General features: G+C 43.4%; 1 protein-coding gene across 2 annotated transcripts in view; it reads right to left on the bottom strand.

The window, feature by feature from the left end:
• tenm1 (teneurin transmembrane protein 1) overlaps positions 1-17,736 on the bottom strand; it is an 824,829-nt gene that overhangs the window by 122,868 nt on the left and 684,225 nt on the right. For both annotated transcript variants that reach the window (XM_033030732.1, XM_033030733.1), the window contains 3 exons: positions 12,163-12,379; positions 8,952-9,071; positions 6,801-7,062 (listed from right to left, as the gene is read on the bottom strand). In XM_033030732.1, the coding sequence (XP_032886623.1) occupies positions 6,801-7,062; positions 8,952-9,071; positions 12,163-12,379 (599 nt within the window). The remainder of the gene's footprint in view (positions 1-6,800; positions 7,063-8,951; positions 9,072-12,162; positions 12,380-17,736) is intronic.

The following is a 17,736-nucleotide window of genomic DNA, read 5'->3' as shown; positions in this document are numbered from 1 at the left end:
ATGGCCACCTGCCTGCTGTTCGAGCAGGCCTTCCTGGAGCAGATGCCCGACGACATCCGCCTGCTCCTCGTGGGTTCGGACTTCGCTGATCTCCTGCAGCTCGCCGAACGGGCCGACGAACTATGGCTCGCCAAACAGCAGGACGGCGGGTCCATCAGCTGTGTGACCACACCCAGGCACCAGCAGCCTCGCAGAGACGTCCAACCCACCGCTGCCCTCGCCGCGCCGCGGCCGCCTGCCGGTGACCGTGGTACGCTGGGGTGCCGAGGCCCGTCGATTCCGCGCCCCCTGCTCATTTGCGGCAAATGCCTCGGCCGATCGTCAGTAGAGGCCATCGTGATCAGCCAGAATCACCGCCCCTACATTCGGGATCGCTGTTCTGGACTTAGCTTCCTCGTGGACAACGGGGCCATGGTGAACATCTTCCGCCCGACTGGACAGGACACCCCTGCCGGTAAGCAAGGCCCCGTCCTGACTGCTGTCAACAGTAGCCCCATCCGCACGTACGGCACGCGGACTCTCTCTCTCATTTTTGACTCCCGCCCGTATTCATGGACTTTCACCGTCGCGGAGGTTTCCCAGCCGTTGCTGGGCGCCGAATTCCTTCGGACCTTTTCGCTACTGGTGGCCGTGTGGGGCCGGCGTCTCATCCCTCCATAGTCCCCCAGGCCCGCAACCCCGCGGCCCACAGACCCTTCCAGCCCGCAGCTGGGTGCGGTGGTTGATGAGGATGGCCCGTATACCTCACTGCTCACCAATTTCTCGGAGCTCCCGACCCCCCCGTTTTCGAGCAACCGATGTCCCTTTCGGTCCGGCAGGGGTGTTGGTCCTCTGTGACGTGTCCACCGGGAGACCACGCCCTATTGTCCCTGTGAGTTGGTGGCGACGGATATTCAACGCTATCCCTGGTCTGACACAACCTTTCCATCCAGACGACATCTGCGTTGGTGGTGGACAAGTTTGTCTGGCAGGGCCTTCGTAAGCAGGTCACGGCTTGGGCCAGAGTCTGTATTTTCTGCCCGACGTCGAAGGTCCAGCAACATGTGCGAGCGCCAGTGCAGGATTTCGTGGTTCCCTCTGGCCGTTTCCTACGTCCACGTCGATTTGGTGGGCCCACTACCGCCGTCTCGTGGCGCCACACACCTGACCATCGTATGTCGCTTCACGAGGTGGCCAGCAGCAATTCCACTATACATGGCGAATCCTTGCACACTTTGTGTGTGAAAGAATTTCACTGTGACATGGCACGTGTGAAAATAAAGCATCAATCATTCATTCGATTTAAGTCTTAATATTAATGCATGTAACTTTCAGCAAGAAATCCATAAACGGGATAGAATACCATTTCAGATCAAGTTGCACAAAATCTCTAACTTCATACAGTTTGTGTAGGAAGGAACTGCAGATGCTGGTTTACAACGAAGATAGATAATCCGCTGTTCCAGGTGTGGACTCCTATATATCGGCGAGACCAAGCGCAGGCTCGGCGCTCGTTTAGCTGAACACCTCCGCTCAGTCCGCCTAAACCTACCTGATCTCCCGGTTACTAAACACTTTCATTCCCCCTCCCATTCCCACACTGACCTTTCTGTCCTGGGCCTCCTCCATCAGAGTGAAACACAGCACAAATTGGAGGAACAGCACCTCATATTTCGCTCGGGTAGCTTGCACCCCAGCGGTAGGAATTTTGACTTCCCTAACTTCAATTTACCCTTGCTTTCCCTCTCCCTCCATCCCTCCCCCTTCCTAGTTCTCCGACCAGTCTGACTGTCCCTCTGATGATATGTTATCTCTGCATGCTTCGTTGTCAGCTTCCCCGAGCTAACAATGATCTATTCTACATTTTTCTTGAACATCATCCCCTTTGATGTCTCGTGTTCACACCTTACACTTCCTTATCTCTGTGTCTCACTCGCCCCTGATTCTCAATCTGAAACATGGTCTCGAACCGAAACGCCACCCATTCCTTCTATCCAGAGATGCTGCCTGTCCCGTTGAGCTGCCCCAGCATTTTGTGTCTATTTTCTCTATCATCATATAATGAAAGCACATTTGGTCAATTGCTCAGCAAGTCACTTTATAGAAATCACAGTTTGAAAATGTTCTCCTTGTCTTGTTGGGCTGCTAGAATTCTGCCACGTTCCACATTTTGGAAGGCAACTATTTCAAATAACGTACATCGGTCCTTCCTCCTACTATGCTGAGAACGATTGTGTTTCATCAGCTGTGAAGGTCACAATTCCATTTGATTTGCAAGTGAATTGCTGGAAATAATAAATTAGCGCCTGTGATCCCAGGAATGGACATGAAGGGAATAATCATCGACAATACTGAACTCAGCAAGTCCCATGTGATTTGTTGTCAATTAACTTTGATAGCTGCAAACTAGTGATCGGCTGAGAATGTTTAAGTGGCATTTAGCTCCAAGGTTTATGGGCATCCCAATGCGCAAGACCTTTGGTGAAATGTAATCCAGTCAATAGTCCTCAGTCTACCTGCCTTCAAGATAATGGCAAAACCTCTTTAAGGTGAGGAGGGAAAGATTTTATAGAAATCTGAGGGGCAACTTTTTCACACAAACGGTGGCGGATGTATGGAACGAGCTGAGGTAGTTGAGGCAGGTACTATCGCGATGTTTCAGAAGCAGTTAGACAGGTACATGGATAGGACAAGTTTCGAGGGATGTGGGCCAAATGAAGGCAAGTGGGACTAGTGTAGATGGGACGTGTTGGTCAGTGTAGGCAAGTTAGGCCGAAGGGCCTGTTACCATACTGTCTCACTCTATGACTCTAAATTGGAGAAACAAGGGACTGCAGATGCTGGTTTACCAAAAAAAATCCACAAAAGTGCTGGAGTAGCTTTATCAGTCCAGAACCAGGGACCACAGTTTAAGAATAAGGGGTAGGCCATTTAGAACGGAGATGAGGAAGAACGTTCTCACCCAGAGAGTTGTGAATCTGTGGAATTCTCTGCCTCAGTGGAGGCCAATTCTGTTCAAGCTTCTTCTTCTTATCGAGTCCACATACAAGATTAGAAGTTGTTCAGCCAGAGGTGGACACACTTCTCGGCATCTGCACACAACGGTGTCTATCTTGTCACTTCTTGTGTTTCTTGTGCGTGATGATGGGAAGATTGGTGGAAACAGGGCTGTGACGTGAACGCTCTTTCCTTGACCCCTCTGGATGCTTTCAAGAGAGTTAGATAGGGCTCTTAAAGATAGCGGAGTCAAGGGATATGGGGAGAAGGCAGGAACGGGGTACTGATTGTGGATGATCAGCCATGATCACAGTGGATGGCGGTGCTGGCTCGAAGGGCCGAATGGCCTACTATCTATTGTCTATTGACCCAAAACATCACCCATTCCTTCCCCACAGAGATGCTGCCTGTCCCACTGAGTTACTCCAACATTTTGTTTCTATCTTTGATGAAAATCAACCTCTGTAGATCCTTCTTACCTATTCCCCAGTGACAGGTATAAAACGCCAGACTCTATGAATAAGCCAGGTCAGGAAGTAGCACTGGTGATTCACGAGAGAAATGGAAACTCCCCTATATTATTAGTTCCTCCGTCAAAAGATGACATTAATGGCCGTGTAATTGTGTTTTGTGAAACCGAAGAGATGATTGTTATTTACGTCAGCACTGAAAATGATTACACATTGTCTTTATTGTAAGTAGCCAAAAGAGGCAGCTCTTGGACTGTCCAGTCCCTGGATCAATACTGTTTGTTGTTTAATTATATCTTATTAAATATTTTTCCTTTAGAGTGGATTTTCCTACAGCTCTCAAGGCAAAAGTCATAATTTATGCCTTATAAAATGCATTGTAAATTAGAACCTAGAAACTGCCAATGCTTTTTATATGCAAAAGGTCACCAAATGCTGGAGTAACTCAGCAGGTCAGGCCAGGCCGATTCCGTTCTCCAGACTCAATTAGATCTCAATTATAGATTAGGTCCTCTAGCCATTTCTGAATGAAGAACTATCAACAGTGCAATGGCCACTGGAATCATAATTGTTTTATGACCAAGAAAATTAAATACATTTTGAGGCAGATTAATGACAATACATAAGTGTCACCAAAATATAGAAACATAGAAACATAGAAAATACGTGCAGGAGTAGGCCATTCGGCCCTTCGAGCCTGCACCACCATTCAATATGATCATGGCTGATCATCCAACTCAGTATCCTGTACCTGCCATCTCTCCATACCCCCTGATCCCTTTAGCCACAAGGGCCACATCTAACTCCCTCTTAAATATAGCCAATGAACTGGCCTCAACTACATTATGTGGCAGAGAATTCCAGAGATATAAAGTAAGAAAATAATTTGACTTAAGTTTTCAAACTACCAAAGTAAATTTATATTATTTATTTTAGATTAGTTTAGTTTAGTTTAGAGATACAGCGGGGAAACAGGCCCTTCCGTCCACCAAGACCACAGCAACCCGCGATCCCTGTACACTGGCACTGTCCTACACACGCTCGGGACAATTGATAATTTTTACTGAAGCCAATTAACCTACAAATCTGCACGTCTTTGGGGTGTGGGAGGAAACTGGAGTGCCCGGAGAAAACGCTCGCAGTCACAAGGAGAACGTACAAACTCCGTACAAACTGCACCCGCAGTCACGATCAAACACGGGACTCTGGTGCTGTAAGGCAGCAACTCTACCGCTGCGCCACTGTGACGGCCTTGAAAGCAACCACTTTCATTCTAAAAACTCGGATGAATGAAGGGAGCCTAAAAGTTAGAGCTAAGCCATTCAGAAGAGTGTCTCTCTGCTCAGAGTAGCTGAGGTATATTTACTATTGAATAGCGACAGTTAATGTCGAGCGTTGTTTAATAAATCTCAGCTTTAACAGTTGACTTTGGGAGTTATGAGTGATCGTATTGTCCAAAGATACCAGCCGTTGATCTGCCCTCATAAACACAATATTCATGTGATTAGTCTATATATTTCTGGTCAATGATGGATCACCAATTGTTGATGGATTTTGTGAAGATAATATCGTGTTTGTTAAATCTTATCTGTTGGTAAGGCTGTTTCTCAGCACTTATCTGCAGTGTACGTTATGTGCTACATATGAGTTCAGTCCTGATTGTTATGCAGGTCTTGCTACCCGTTGAACAGACTGATTCATTCTTAGAGGAGAAACAGTTACATTCAGACTGTGATCCCGGGAAGCCATGTAAATGTTGGATAAGTGTTTGTTAACAGACTATGGTTCTCTCTTTCCTGAATTATAGTAGGTATGTAGTTTTAAATCTGTAAGAAGGAACTGCAGATGTTGGTTTAAACCGAAGATAGACACAAAAAGCTGGAGTAACTCAGTGGGACAGGCAGCGTCTCTGGAGAGAAGGAATGAGTGACGTTTCGGGTAAATAATGATTCATTTTACGCCCGGGTTGACGTGAATTCTACCTGTTATACAGCACAGAAACAGGTCCTTCGGCCCATCTCGTCCATGCCGACCAAAATACCGCATCTAAGCTAGTCCCATTATCCTGCGTTTGGCCCATGTCCTTAAACCTCTCCTGTCCAATTCAATCAGTCAGTGATATTTTACTGCCACATGTACCTAGGTACGGTGAAATGCACAGAACCCGATAAAACCGTACTGCAGACCTCAAGAGTCGCCACGTTTCTGGCGCCGACAAAGCCACAAAAGTTCACCGAACAGTCCATGCGCATTGGTGTCTGAATGTCTTTTTAATGTTGTTATCGTACCTGCCTCAACTACCACCTCTGACAGCTCATTCCATATAACCACAACCCTCATTATGAAAAGGTCACCCCTCAGGTTCCAAGTAATCAGGTTGCTATTAAGTCTTTCCCCTCTCACCATAAACCTGTACCCTCTGGTTCTTGATTCCCCCAACCCTGGGTAAAAGACTGTGCATTCGCACAATCGATGATTTTACACACCTCTATAAAGTCACCCCTTAGCCTCCTGCGCTCGAAGGATAATGTTTTGAAGAAAGTAGAGGTCTTTGTTACTTTGAAGTAAGTAAAAACATGTTTTTCTGATTCTATGTTCCACATTGCTTGCGGTTAGAAAATGTACCTATATTTTATGATAGAATTAGAAGCAAAATGTAAGCTTAGTAGAAATATATATGTGTAGGAAGCAACTGTAGATACTGGTTTACACCGAAGATAGACACAAAATTGCTGGAGTAACTCAGCGGGTCAGGCAGCATCTCGGGAGAAAAGGAATAGGTGACTTTTCTGGTCAAGACCCTTCTTTAGACCTACTATAAAAAAAAATATATATATATATATGTATATGTATATGTATATATATATATACTATATAAATATACTATATATAAATATAGTAGGACATACATTGTGATTCTTCTTTTTGCATTAATCTTCATTATTTTAAACTTATATTTCAATTTTGGAATGTTTCCTGACCCCACAAGTACAATAATATAAGTTCAGAAGTTACAGGAGCAGAATTAGACCATTCAGCCCATCAAATCTACTCCGCCATTTCATCATGGTTGATCAATCATTCCCTCTTAACCCCATTCTCCTGCCTTCTCCCATTAACGCTTGACACCGGTACTAATCAAGAATTTATCTATTTCTCTCTTTGCCTTAAAAATATCCATTGCCTTGACCACCACCCTCTGACTAAAGAGATTCCTCCCCATCTACTTCCTAAAAGAACATCCTATAATTCTGAGGCTGTGGTCTCTGGTCCTAGACTCTCCCACTAGTGGAAGCATCATATTCATACACCTGTAATACATGTACCAAAAGATGGAGAAGCATTGATTCCTACTTGTATTTCTGGGATGGCAGGTCCTCGCTGCGGACAAGATCCCGTAAACGTGGTCAGCGGCGAAGGAAGAACAATCGGATTCAGAGTCGAGAAGCTACTGAGGTCGCAGAAAGGAGGATTAGATGTTGTTCTCTTCATGATGACTTTATCCATAACGACAAACCTGTTCCATGGCAACCAGAGGGTGCGGTTTACCGTGATGAAGGGGGCGCGCTCAAAGACTAGCGTGATGGAGATCCCTCCAATTGCCACGAGATCAAAACTGGTAGTTAAAGAGAGAGAAAGGGTCACAAATAAGTAAATGTTGAAAAGTTAGATTTGATCTGAACATCATCTGTGCATAACAGTTGTCATGGAAACAAAAGAAGTGCAGGAGTTGGCTATTCGGCCCTTCGAGCCAGCACCGCCATTCAATATAATCATGGCTGATCATCTAAAATCATTAGGTACACAAAAATGCTGGAGAAACTCAGCGGGTGCAGCAGCATCTATGGAGCGAAGGAAATAGGCGACGTTTCGGGCCGAAACCCTTCTTCAGACTTCGGCCCGAAACGTCGCCTATTTCCTTCGCTCCATAGATGCTGCTGCACCCGCTGAGTTTCCCCAGCAATTTTGTGTACCTTCGATATTCCAGCATCTGCAGTTCCCTTTTGAACATCTAAAATCATTACCCTGTTTCTGCTTTTCCCCCATATCCCTTGATTCCGTTAGCAATAAGAGCTAAATCTAACTCTCTCTTGAAAACATCCAGTGAATTGGCCTCCACTGCCTTCTGTGGCAGAGAATTCCACAGATTTAAAACTGTCTGGGTGATTTTTTGTTCTCATCTCAGTCCTAAATGGCATATCCCATATTCTTAATATTCTTAATATTCATAACTTTGACTGTAATGACCTAAACCAACTTTGAACACACCCAAAGTTTGCCTTTGACTGTAACATGTGTTCATTGTGGATTAATATCCTATGTCAAAAGTTTCGGATTCCTTTTGCATATTCCATGAGCAGAAGCCTACTCATTAACCAAACGTCTGTTGCCTCCTTTTCCTCTGGTATTTTATTTCATTCACATGTTTAAACTATAATGTTTTATTCTTAATGTTTTCATGTTTTATGTTTTATTCTTAATTATTTACTGTTGTTACTTGCGAGCGGAGCACCAAGGCAAATTCCTTGTATGTGTACACACTTGGCCAATAAACTAATTCGTTCATCCATTCATTTAGTTTATAAAACTAATTTACAAATATCCAGAAGATCTGGTCTTGTGGATTGCATGTAAAAAAATGAGATAAAATGCTAGTTAATCTTGAGTTATTTCTTGCTTCATGGCAGAGTTTGGAAAATGTAATCAAAATATAAGCTTGGTAATAATGGGGAAACACATTTACAGTTTATTCTGACACTTCGCCTAAAAGGCAACAAGAGCGCTTGAACAATTCAATTAAGTTGATATAAAAATGTATAGTATTCCAGATTCAACAAGCCTTTTAAGGTAGTTTCTCTATCAGAAAGATCTTGTTAGCTATTATAATAGAATCAGCTACATTTAAGTTCAAAGATACAGTGTGGAAACAGGCCCTTCGGTCCACTGAGTCCATGCTGACCATCGATCACCCGAACACACTCGTTTTATGTTATCCCACTTTCTCATCCACTCCCGATGCATTTGGGGGCAATTTACAGAAGCCAATTAACCTACAAATCCGCACGTCTTTGGGAGGAGAAAACTCACACAGTCACAATGAAAATGTACAAACCCATGGCATGGATCGAACACGGGTCTCATTGCCTGATAAACCTGTATGGCTTTGGAGTGTGGGAAGAAACCAGAGCACCCGTATAAAACCCACACGGTCACGGGGAGAACGTACAAACTCCGTACAGACAGCACCCTTAGTCAGGATCGAACCTGGGTAAGGCAGCAACTCTACCGCTGCGCCCAGTATTATGGCTCTTTGGTTCAGTCTAGTTTATTGTCACGAGTACCAAGGTTGCGTGTTGCGTGCTATCTACTCAGCGAAAGACAATACATGATGGGCATCAGTTGGCATCTTATGATGCTATATACACATCTACCATGTACATTTGATTCAGCATGCATGGCTTGGTAAGTGAGACGGAAGGAGTAATGAAAATCATTCTGCTGCACCTGCCATCCTGTCGGCTGATGGTGTACCCATAGTCTTCATGGTTCAGGAAGCTGATGTTCACACCGACCAGTGGGGTTTCATCCACAGCGATCACCTGCCCTCGAACCACACAGACGCTGCTGAAAGGGGAAAGCATGCAGATAAACACAATGCAAATTTCAACTATTCCATTTACTTTGTTTAGTTTAGATTCGAGATACAGCGCAGAAACAGGCCCTTTGGCCCACAGAGTCTGCGCCAAACGGAATTGCAGAACTTCAGTTTGAAGAAGGGTCTTGAGCCGAAACGTCACCCATTCCTTCTCTCCAGAGATGCTGTCCTGTCCCGCTGAGTTACTCCAGCATTTTTGTGTCTATCTTCGGTTTAAACCAGCATCTGCAGTTCCTTCCTACACAAATGCTTTTGGGCGATTGCCCTTTCCATCTGCTCGGTTAAAGGTAACAGATAAGAAATGGGTGCCCGTCAATGTCCAAATCCACCATTACATCCATCGCATGAATGTTATAGTTTGTTGTCAAGTTGTATCTTTCAAGACTGTGAATGTTGCTGTGGACAATATTTAGCTTAGTTTAGTTTAGAGTTGCAGCACAGAAACAGGCCCTTCGGCCCACCGTGCCCGCACTGACCAGCGATCCCTGCACACTAACACTATCCTACACTCACTGGGGACAATTTACAATTATACCCAAGCCAATTAACCTACAAACCTGTACGTCTTTGGAGTGTGGGAGGAAAACGGAGATCCTGGAGAAAACCCACGCATGTCATGGGGAGAACGTACAAACTCCGTACAGACAGCATCCGTGATCAGGTTCGAACCGGGTCGTTGGCGCTGTTAGGCAGCAACTCTATTGCTGCGCCACCCCTAGATTCTAGATTACGATCCTGGATTATATCGACAATATGAACTAAATGATTGTGAGCCGCATTTGCACAATGTCTTCATGGTAACCACCATGCTTATGCATTGGCACTGGATGCAAACTTGCTCCAGATAATTTAACTAGAAACTGGAAGTAGATATTTCAATTGGGCAGCAGTGGAGTTGCTGCCTTACAGCGCCAAAGACCCGGGTTCGATCCCGACTACTGGTGCGGTCTGTACAGAGTTTGTACGTTCTCACCGTGACCTGCGTGGGTTTTCTCCGAGATCTTCAGTTTCCTCCCACACTCCAAAGACGTACAGATTTGGAGGTTCATTGGCTTGATATAAATGTTAAAAATTGTCCATAGTGCAAGATAGTGTTAATGTGTGGGGATTGCTGAATTGGTGGGAACTCAGTGGGCCAAAGGGCCTGTTTCCACGCTGTATCTCTGAACTAATCTAAAAAGAAGTCATCCTTCTACACCACCATCCAAGACATTTGATTCCCATTCAATTGTGTTTGATGACCACTGACCTTCAATGTATGGAGAGGAGACGTGTGACAAATTGTGAAGCAAATTCAGAAACATCATATCTACCGTTTGAAGTAATAAATGTATTGCTGAAGTCAATTTTGCCAAATGCCTTTGCAAATTATGAAACAGTAAAATGCCTTTTGATTAAAATGCCCATAAACATGACAAATATCAGTTTCTGTAATATCCGTCTTATTCGGCTGAACATAATAGGGAAGTCATGGAGGATTATGAAATTAGTCACCCTGCAATCATGACGGACTATATATTTTAACTGCCACGGGGAAATCCAGGAGTTTGAGTGAAGTTTTACTTTACAAGTCTTCGGACTAATTGCATGAAGGTGATGGATTTTATTGAGCTTCTATGATCGCGCTAAGCTAAGTCTGTTTTCTATATTGTGTTCCCAGCTGAGCATAACAGTAAAGACTGTCCTCTGAAATGGAATTTAGTTTTTTCTAGAAGAATTAGATCTCCTGAATCATCCTACCACAACCAGAGAGCAGTGCTGTACTACTACCTCCCTCTTTGGTGACCCTCGTACCATCCTTGACTGGACCTTGCTGGCTTCACCTTGCACGAAACGTTATTCCATCATCATGTATCTTCACACTGTAAATGGCTCGATTGTAATCAAGTATTGTCTTTCTGCTGGTACACAAAAGTGCTGGAGAAACTCAGCGGGTGCAGCAGCATCTATGGAGCGAAGGAAATAGGTAACGTTTCGGGCCGAAACCCTTCTTCAGACCGTCTTTCTGCTGACTGGATAGCACGCAACAAAGGCTTTTTACCGTACCTCGGTACACGTGAAAATAAACTAAACCAAAACTGAACTGAACTGAACTCCTGACACAAAAAAATGAAACACCATCTTATCACTTCTGGCTTTTTTCCCCATATCTTCAAGACTTCCATCAACATTTGGAAACACAGTAACTTCAATAATTTGATTGCTCATTTTAGTGGGACATTTGTTTCGCCTTAACCCCTCAACACCAAGACCTGAAAATGAATATTAGTTTGGGATCTATGACAAAAAAATCAAATTCCTCGTATGTTACAAAACATACTTGGCTACTAAAGTATGATATGATATGATGCAAATGCATCTTTAAGATAAAGGTTTTAATACATTAACCAGGGGGGGTTGTAAAGTAGAGGGGAGGTAGAAGTGTAATGGAAAAGCAATGTTGAATTGACACAAATGCACAGGTCACTCACCGTCAATAGGTGTTGGGAATGCCCGGAGTTTTTAACAAAAATTCTGAAAATATGTCTTTAAGGTTTTAATAGTTTAGTTTAGTTTAGTTTATTGTCACCTGTACCAAGGTACAGTGAAAAGCTTTTGTTGCGTACTAACCAGTCAGCGGAAAGACAATACAACAATTCCAATCAAGCCATTTACAGTGTATAGATACATATTAAGGGAATAACGTTTAGCCTAACAAAGGGATTGTAATCCGGAGAGAGATATAATGGAACGGCAATGTGGGAACGATCTGACTGAAAACAAGATGGACTTTTCATAAGTTCAGCAGTTTTAGAAGCAGAATTAGGCCATTCGGCCCATCATGTCTACTCCACCATTCAATAATGACTGATCTATCTTTTCCTCTCCACCCCATTCTCCTGACATCGCCCCCTTACTAATCAATACCGTTACACACTCTTTGTGTGTACCAGACCTTGTTATCAAAGCTGAATGATCCTAGTAATTTGTATTCAGCATTTATAATCTTGCAATTTATACATGTCACTTTGATTCAGAAATGTTGATAGATACTGTAGAGAATTAAAGAGCTGCAATTACTTGCTGTGAAACAGACCATCATTGGGGAGCACATGGGTATTCCCTTTGCCAACCAGGAACTTGATTCTATCATAGAAGAGTCTTGGGGGGTGGAAGGGAAAGGGCAATTGGCTTTGCTGAATCAGGTCAAGTGGGTCAGGTGATCCTTGGCAGAGCTGTCCAGTGTAACAAATGGTTTGTCTGCAGCAGTCCGGGTCCGTGCAGTCTGTTAAACCATCTGGAAGAAAACAGAAGGGAAATATTGAACATGAGTATTATGGCATCATAATTCATAATATTATGCTGCACATCAAAAGGGCTGTCAAACAATTTTTTTTTCATTTTCATGAACGGCACAGTGGAGCTGTGCGGCAGAGTTGCTGCCTTACAACGCCGGAGACCCGGGTTCGATCCTGACTACAGGTGCTGTCTGTACGTTCTCCCCGTGACCACGTGGGTTTTCTCCGGGTGCTCCGGTTTCCTCCCACATTCCAAAGACCTACGGGTCTGTCTCGAGTGTGTGCGTGTAGAGGGAGAGGTAGAGGGAGAGGGGGGAGAGGGTGGAAAGGAAGGAGCAGGGTGGGGGGTGGAGGGGGGAGAGAGATGGAGAGAGAGGAGCAGACTTGATGGGCCAAATGGCCTAATTTTCTCCCATGTCTATCTTAGTATATATGTCATAATATCTTATGATATTTTCTTTCCTTTGTTTTGAACATTTTCAGAAAACAACCAAAATATAGTTCTATAGTTCATGTCCTTTACATAAAGAACATATAAACATCCAATGCCAGCTAGGCGTCACATTTGCTTGAATTAAACAGATGATATAATTATAGCTGTTGAGAACAAGGAGACATCAGCTGAGATTCAATAGAAAGTGAGAAAAGTGAAGAAAAAGCCCACAACTTTGTTGGATCAATGCTGAAGGGCACTGAACATTTCTTTCTTGTGATAGCTGATTCCTGCTCTAGGAACCATCCTTACTTATGTTAGGACAAAGGAGAGTGTTGAAGCTGAGACAAGGAGAAACAAGGGGCCTGATTGTATAATTAGGCTAGAAACAGCCTCTTGAACCCCTCTCCCCTCTATATTGATAAAACGCTTGTGAAAGGCAACAAGCAATTAATTTTCTTTGACTCATCCTGGCACATGCAAAACTCAAACCTTCAAAGCCTTGGTCCAAAGAATGGATCGACTGGGCTTACATTCGCTGGAATTTAGGATAAAAGGGGATCTTATAGAAACATATAAAATTATTAGGGGATTGGACAGGTTAGATGCAGGAAAATTGTTCCCCACGTTGGGGGAGACCAGAACCAGGGGTCACAGTTTAAGAATAATGGATAGGCCATTCAGGACTGAAATGAGGAAAAACCTTTTTACCCAGAGTGGCAAATCTGTGGAATTCTTTGCCACAGAAGGCAGTGGAGGCCAATTCACTGAATGTTTTCAAGAGAGAATTAGATATAACTCTTTGGGCTAACGGAATCAAGGGATATGGGGCGAAAGCAGGAACGGGGTACTGATTTTGGATGATCAGCCATGATCATATTGATTGGGGGTGCTGGCTCGAAGGGCCAAATGGTCTACTCCTGCACCTATGTTCTATGTTTCTATGGTCAACAGAACAACAGAGGCAGGATGACAGGTGGAACCATCCTTCAGAAAGGGTTGTGTACAACCGCAGAAGAAGTCTGATTTCTCATGTGAGTTACAAGCCTTCTGGTAAGTACAGGGATGTCAACATGTACATGACTTGAATGCAAATGTCACTCTACCCTACATGCCAAATATGATTTTATTGAAAGATTCTTTTATGTTTAAGTTTACATTATTTTTTAGTTTATTGTCAGGTGTACCGAGGAACAGGTTCCCGGATGGCTCGATTGTAATCATGTATAGTCTTTCCGCAGAATGGTTAGCATGCAGCAGCTTTTCACTGTACCTCGGTACATGTGATAATAAACTAAACTCTACAGTGAAATGCTTTTTTTGTTGCCTGCTATCCAGTAGGTGGAAAGACTGCACATAATTACAATCAATCCATCCACAGTATACAGATACAGGATACAGGGAATAACGTTTAGTGCAAGATAAAGTCCAGTAAAGACCGATTAAAGATAGCCGGAGGGTCTCCAATGAGGTAGACGGCAGCTCATGACCACTCTCCACGGATGATTCAGTCATCTGATAACAGCTGGGAAGAGACTGTCTCTGAATCTGTAGGTATGCACTTTTACACTTCTGTACCTCTTGCCTGTTGGGAGAGGAGAGAGGGGTGAAGAGTGAGTGACCGGGGTGAGACTGGTCCTTGAGTGTGCTGGTGGCCTTGCCAGGGCAGCGTGAGGTGTGGATGGAGTCAATGGAAGGGAGGTTGGTTTGTGTGATGGTCTCAGCTGCTAATTCAATTCTCTGCAATTCTCCGATTGCTTTTTGATTCAACACAGTACCTTTCCTGCTATCAATTGACCATCAGTCATGTTTTGAATGTCGAGTCTTACAAGGATTCTTAAACAGAATGTTTGTAAATTACCCATTAATGAAACTAGAGCTTGAGAACAGGAAGCAAAGGGGATTAAATTATACCAGCCAGGGACAATCTGTTCACCTCCAATACCTACATCTTGCTCCATCCCTTGGGGAATTATTAAATATGGAACAAAAACAAAATATATTTTATTCTACTGAGTCTGAGATATAGAGAGATGTTGAGCAGGCAGGGACTCTATTCCTTGGAGCACAGGAGGATGTGGGATGCTCTTATAGAGGTGTATTAAATCATGAGAGGAATAGATTGGGTAGATGTACGGAGTCCCTTGCCCAGAGTAGGTGAAGCAAGGACCAAGGTTTGTGAAGGGGAAAAGATTTAATAGGAATCTGAGGGGTAGCTTTTTCACACATGGTTGTATGGATTGAGCTGCCAGAGGGGGTAGTTGAGGCAGGGACTATCCCAACATTTAAGAAACAGTTAGACAGGTTACATGGATCGGACAGGTTTGGAGCGATATGGGCCAAATGCAGGCAGGTGGGACTAGTGTAGCTGGGACATGTTGGCTGGTGTGGGCAATTTTAGTCCATGACTCTGCTGAGGCCAGAGCAATTTGTGATGTCCCATTGACACCCTACTTATACTGTAACTAACTCTGCATGGATTGCAACCCAAAGTGTTCCTGGCATGTAGGACTCAATGGCTACATCTTCCGAGCCATGGAAAATTCATTTTTTGCTACGTCTTTAAGTCTGACTTAAGTCGGTAAGACTTCCCTGCTTTCTGCTAGCTATATTATGATATATTATGATTATGTTCAGGTTTTAACTCCGCAACATTTTTCAAATTTCAGAGCAAATCGCAAGGTATTTCAGTTTACACCAACCGACAGGATTAGTTGTTAGAAACCTGCAACCTTCTATTTTACCCCAGGAATGATAATAGATTCTATTTTAAAATTCCAGCGTTCACAAGTGAACAGCTTCCAATTATTTTGTTGCGTTTAAGTTGCTTTTGAAAGTGTTGATCAGCTAATAGGTGAACAAGTTGGAGCCCACTTATTCTCCCTCATCTGTGCCATTATTAAGTGCAACAGTTCATGCAGTATCTCAGTTACTGACAGTATCGTAGGCCCACGTTTGCAACCCAGGAACATGACATTTCCACTGGTATTATATTGGTATCCGCAGTTCTGACATTGTCATCGAATGAACTTCAACTGCACATTCCAGATATGTTTTTCTATTAAATGCACATCAGATAACAAGGCTAAAAATAAACTCACAGGCTGTCATTTTGTTTCCCTGACAGTTGCTAAAACTATTTAGGTGGCTCAGCGGTAGAGTTGCTGCCTTACAGAGCTTTAGGCGCCAGAGACCCGAGTTCGTTCCCGACTACAGATGCTGTCTGTACGGAGTTTGTGCGTTCTCCCCGTGACCTGCGTGGATTTTCTCCGAGACCCTTAGTTTCCTCCCACACTCCAAAGACGTACAGGTTTGTAGGTTAATTGGCTTGGTGTAAGTGTAAATTGTCCCTAGTGTGTGCGGGGTAGTATTAATATGCGGGTATCGCTGGTTGGAGCAGAATCGGTAGACCGAAGGGCCTGTTTCTGTGCTGTATCTTTAAACTAAACTGAACTGTTGTTAATCTTCCAGGACTATATTTTGGTTGGGGATTATCATGCTGATCTGAATAGAAGCTCAAATGTCCAATATGATTTTTTTCATTTACTATTTGACCTCCATATAGTTGTCTGATGGAATATTTGCCATGCAATGCCTCGGCTATATTTCATGTTCTTTTTCCACCTGTTCTTTATCTACAATAGGAACCAGAGGGGCAACTTTCTCACACAAAGAACGGAAGGTGTATGGACCGAGCTGCCGGAGGAGGTAGTTGTGGCAGATACTGTCACAACATTTAGAAACATAGACAATAGGTGCAGGAGCTGGCATTTCGGCATTTCGAGCCAGCACTGCCATTTAATGTGATCATGGCTGATCATCCACAATCAGTACTCTGTTCCTGCTTACTCCCCATATCCCTTCATTTCACTAGCCCTAAGAGCTATACATATCTAATATTAGACATTAGTATAATATAAGATATAATATAGAGTTTAAAAGACATTTGGACAGGTACATGGATAGAAAAGGTTGAGAATGATATGGAACTAGTAGCAGGCAGGTGGAACTAGTGTAGATGGGTCATCTTGGTCGGCAGAGGCAAGTTGGGCCGAAAGGCCTGTTTCCATACCATATGACTATGACTATATCTCACTTTTTAACAAGCAAAACTGTGGAAAACCTATTAGGGTATGTGCATTATGCTTACATAATTTTACCATTTTGTTATGACTTTTGTTATCAGCACAGTAAATTAAATATTAATAAATATGTTATGATATTTAATATTTAATTTACTGCGCTGATATTCAAAATCAGATGTAACCAAAAATCTAATTTTAACATTAATTCAACCCCAAGACATGCATCACAATAGTGGCTTAAAACACTGAGTGGCTGCTCGCTGAAGCTTTTTATAGCTCTTCCATTCAATTAACCTTTCATGCACCTCAGATGTGGCATGAGTAATTCAACAATAATTTGGACGTCCTTTACAAAGTAATTACTTTGTAACTCATAGAATACAGTGTAGATTAACTCCCATGTTACATTTAAAAAAATAAATCCCTGCAACCTTCCGTTAGTCGTGAAGTGGGTAGAGCTTTTTTTTCCTATTTGCATCTGGCAGCAGTATTATATGCAAGGCAAATCAGGCATAATGTAAGACCAGCAACAATGGTATGTACTCTGTGTAACAATCTTCCACTTAATAAACTCCACAAGCAGTGAACGGTGTGCTGTACTAAATCAGAACTTTAGTCCACCATGTCTAACTTCCAGTCTCCTGAAAGCACGTCAAAGGTTACTAGGTATGTGGTGTGGCGGCACCTAACGGCAGCGGCTCGACTGCAGTCCATCTGTCTTTTTTTAATTTTTGTCTCGTTAAATGTATGTTTTGATTCTAGTTTTTTTTTTAGCTGTGTATATGTGGGGGGTGGAGGGGGGGGATGTGGGGGAAACCGTTTAATCTCTTCCCTGTAC

Source organism: Amblyraja radiata, chromosome 12, assembly GCF_010909765.2.
Source record: "Amblyraja radiata isolate CabotCenter1 chromosome 12, sAmbRad1.1.pri, whole genome shotgun sequence".
NCBI lineage: Eukaryota > Metazoa > Chordata > Chondrichthyes > Rajiformes > Rajidae > Amblyraja > Amblyraja radiata.
This window is presented reverse-complemented; position numbering and strand designations above follow the sequence as displayed.